The sequence below is a fragment of the Nicotiana sylvestris genome, chromosome 11 (assembly GCF_000393655.2).
Source record: "Nicotiana sylvestris chromosome 11, ASM39365v2, whole genome shotgun sequence".
Lineage (NCBI taxonomy): Eukaryota > Viridiplantae > Streptophyta > Magnoliopsida > Solanales > Solanaceae > Nicotiana > Nicotiana sylvestris.
Window position 1 is genome coordinate 45,641,723 of NC_091067.1, and position 3,055 is coordinate 45,644,777.

At 41.1% G+C, this 3,055-nt stretch overlaps 1 protein-coding gene across 1 annotated transcript; it reads left to right on the forward strand.

Annotated features, from left to right (window-relative positions):
• The first annotated feature begins 217 nt into the window (after positions 1-217).
• LOC138880999 (secreted RxLR effector protein 78-like) lies at positions 218-568 on the forward strand. Its single transcript, XM_070161186.1, has one exon. It carries the CDS (start codon positions 218-220, stop codon positions 566-568), a length of 351 nt encoding a protein of 116 aa, XP_070017287.1.
• The last annotated feature ends 2,487 nt before the right edge of the window (positions 569-3,055 follow it).

The following is a 3,055-nucleotide window of genomic DNA, read 5'->3' on the forward strand; positions in this document are numbered from 1 at the left end:
AAGGTGATATCCAGAGTTGTAACAATTATAGGTGTATCAAATTACTGAGTCATACCATGAAAGTGTGGGAGATGGCGATTGAAGCGAGGGTGACGATAACAGTGTCTGTATCCGATAACTAGCTTGAGTTTATGTCGGGTCGTTCTACTACAAAAGCTATACACCTTGTTAGGCGGTTGGTGGAACTGTACAGAGAGAGAGGAAGAAGGATATGCACATGGTGTTTATTGACCTAGAGAAAACGTATGACAAGGTTCCTAGAGAAGTTCTTTGGAGATGCTTGGAGGCAAAAGGTATGTCGGTTCCTTACATTATGTCGATTAAGGACATGTATGCTAGGGCAAAGACTCAGGTTAGGATAGTAGGAGGCGACTCAGATCATTTTTCGGTTGAAATGGGGTTACACCAAGGTTTTGCGCTCAGTCCGTTCTTGTTCGCCCTAGTGATGGACGCGTTAACACACCATATTCAAAGGGAGGTGCCATGGTGCATGCTATTTGCCGATGACATAGTTCTGACTAATGAGTCGCGAGCCGGTGTTAATGAGAGGCTGGAGGTTTGGAGATAGGCTCTTGAGTCTAAGGGTTTCAAGTTGAGCAGGACGAAGATGGAATACCTGGAGTGTAAGTTCAGCACTGAGCCAGGGGAAGTGGATGTGGATGTGAGGCTTGAATCACAGGTCATCCTAAGTAGATGCAGCTTTAAGTACCTTGGGTCGGTTATTCAGGGGGGATGGGAGATCGACGAGGATGTCACACACCATATTGGGGTAGGATGGATAAAGTGGAGGTTAGCATTTGGAGTCCTGTATGATAAGAGAGTTCCACCGATACTCAAAGGTAAGTTCTATAAAGCGGTGGTTAGACCGGCCATGATGTATGGGGCTGAGTGTTGGCCTGTAAAGAACTCACATATCCAGAAGATGAAAGTAGCAGAAATGAGGATGTTGAGGTGGATGTGCGGGCATACTAGGATGGATAAGATTAGGAATGACGATATTTGGGAGAAGGTGTATGTGGCTCCCATTGATGACAAGATACAGGAAGTGAGGCTCAAATGGTTCAGGCATGTTTAGAGGAAAAGCCCAGATGCACCGGTAAGGAGATGTGATCAGCTGGTTGTGCAGGGAACGAGATGAGGTAGAGGGTGGCCTAAGAAGTATTGGGGAGAGGTGATCAGGCAGAATATGGCGAGGCTTCAGATTTCTGAGGGCATGACACTTGATAGTAAGATGTGGAGGTCGAGTATTAGGGTTGTAGGTTAGGAAATAGTTGAGTCTTTCCTTACTTCGTACCATTGTGAGACAAGTATGGTAGGGTTTTTGTCTAAGATAGTTAGTGACAATGTTGTGTCTTACTATTTCACTTTTCAGTGCAGGACCTATTTACTAGCTATGGCTTTTGCTTTGCATCTTTCTTCTGGATTTCATGTTGTTCCTATTTTTCCTATAATTTCTGTGGTGATACTAATATTGTCTCCTTTTTTTATTTTCTTAAGCCGAGGGTCTTTCGGAAATAGCCTCTCTACTCCTTTGGGGTACGGGTAAGGTCTGCGTACACACTGCCCTCCCCAGACCTCATTAGAGAGATTTTACTGGGTTGTTATTGTTGTTGTTGTAACCTTGTTCAACTATTGATACTCAACGCACATCCTCATAGAAGAATACTTCTTTACTAATAACACCAGGTCACCCCAAGGGGAAACACTCGGTCTAATGACCCCCTTATCAAGCAAATCATGCAACTGCTCCTTCAATTCCTTCAACTCATCTCGAGCCATATGGTATGGAATAATATGAATAGGCTGAGTGTCTAGAACCAAATCAATACAAAAAATCAATATCCCTATCAGGTGGTATGTCTGATAGATCTGCAGGAAACACCTCTAAAAGTTCTCTCACTATTGGTACTAAATCCATAGAAGGAACCTCTGCACTAAAATCCCAATGTAAGCCAATATGCTAAACGCTTCTTCTCAACCATGAGTCGAGCCTTCATAAATGAAATCAACCTACTTGTAGAGTAGCCAAGGGTCCATCTCCACTCTAGTCTAAGCAACCTTGGCATAGCTAAATTTACAGTCTTGGCATGATAATTCGAGATAACATGATATGAGGACAACCAATTCATACTAAGAATAAACTCAAAATCTACCATATCCAACAACAAGAGATCAACTATGGTATCAAAACCATTAATAGTAACAATACAAGATCGGTACTATCACGATCCCAAATTCCCACCTTACGATGTCGTGATGGCACATAGTCTCTAAGACTAGGTAACCCTACATACATTGATAGTTTAACTGTAATAACAAACTAAGATAATAAAATAAACCGATAAAGCTCATAATAACTCCAAAACGGAGCATCAGTTACAAACTCCCAAAAACCGGTGGAACTGAGTCATAAGCTCTAAAGAGAGTGCACTAAAAATCTCAAAGTATAGTACTGTTTTGAACAAAAAAGAAATAGTAAAACATCTAAAAGCAAAAGGTGACTTCGAGGCCTGCGAACATCGAGCAAGTGTACCTTGAAGTCTCCGGAAACAGTTAATCAATCACTGGCATCCGACATGAGCGGATGTACCTGGGTCTGCACAAAAAAATATGTAGAAACGTATCATGAGTATACCACAATGGTACCCAGTAGTATGAAGCCTAACCTCGGCAGAGTAGTGACAATTCCAGGTCGAGACACCTACTAGGACAAGAAAACTGAACAAAATATAATATATTCTAATGACAGAAGGCGAGGAAGTGAATGACAACAAACAATACAATAATGTAAACTAACAACGGAATTTAGGGCAATAAGACAACAAGGAATGAACATACGGTAAAAACAACAAGTAATCAAATATGGACAATTACAAGTAAAGCAAATGAAGAGATAGCAAAAATTGTTAAACCAACAAGCCTTTTTATCATGGAATATACAACAAGAATCACAACCGAGGTACCACACCTCAAATCTCATTTCACAAATTACAATCACAATCTTCCTTATATCACCGCGTGATCCTTGCATTTATTGTTAAAAATATTTTTCCGA

What these genes read in the sequence shown, in the direction of transcription:
- LOC138880999 (XM_070161186.1), top strand. Translation starts at nt 218, where the DNA reads ATGGTGTTTATTGACCTAGAGAAAACGTATGACAAGGTTCCTAGAGAA.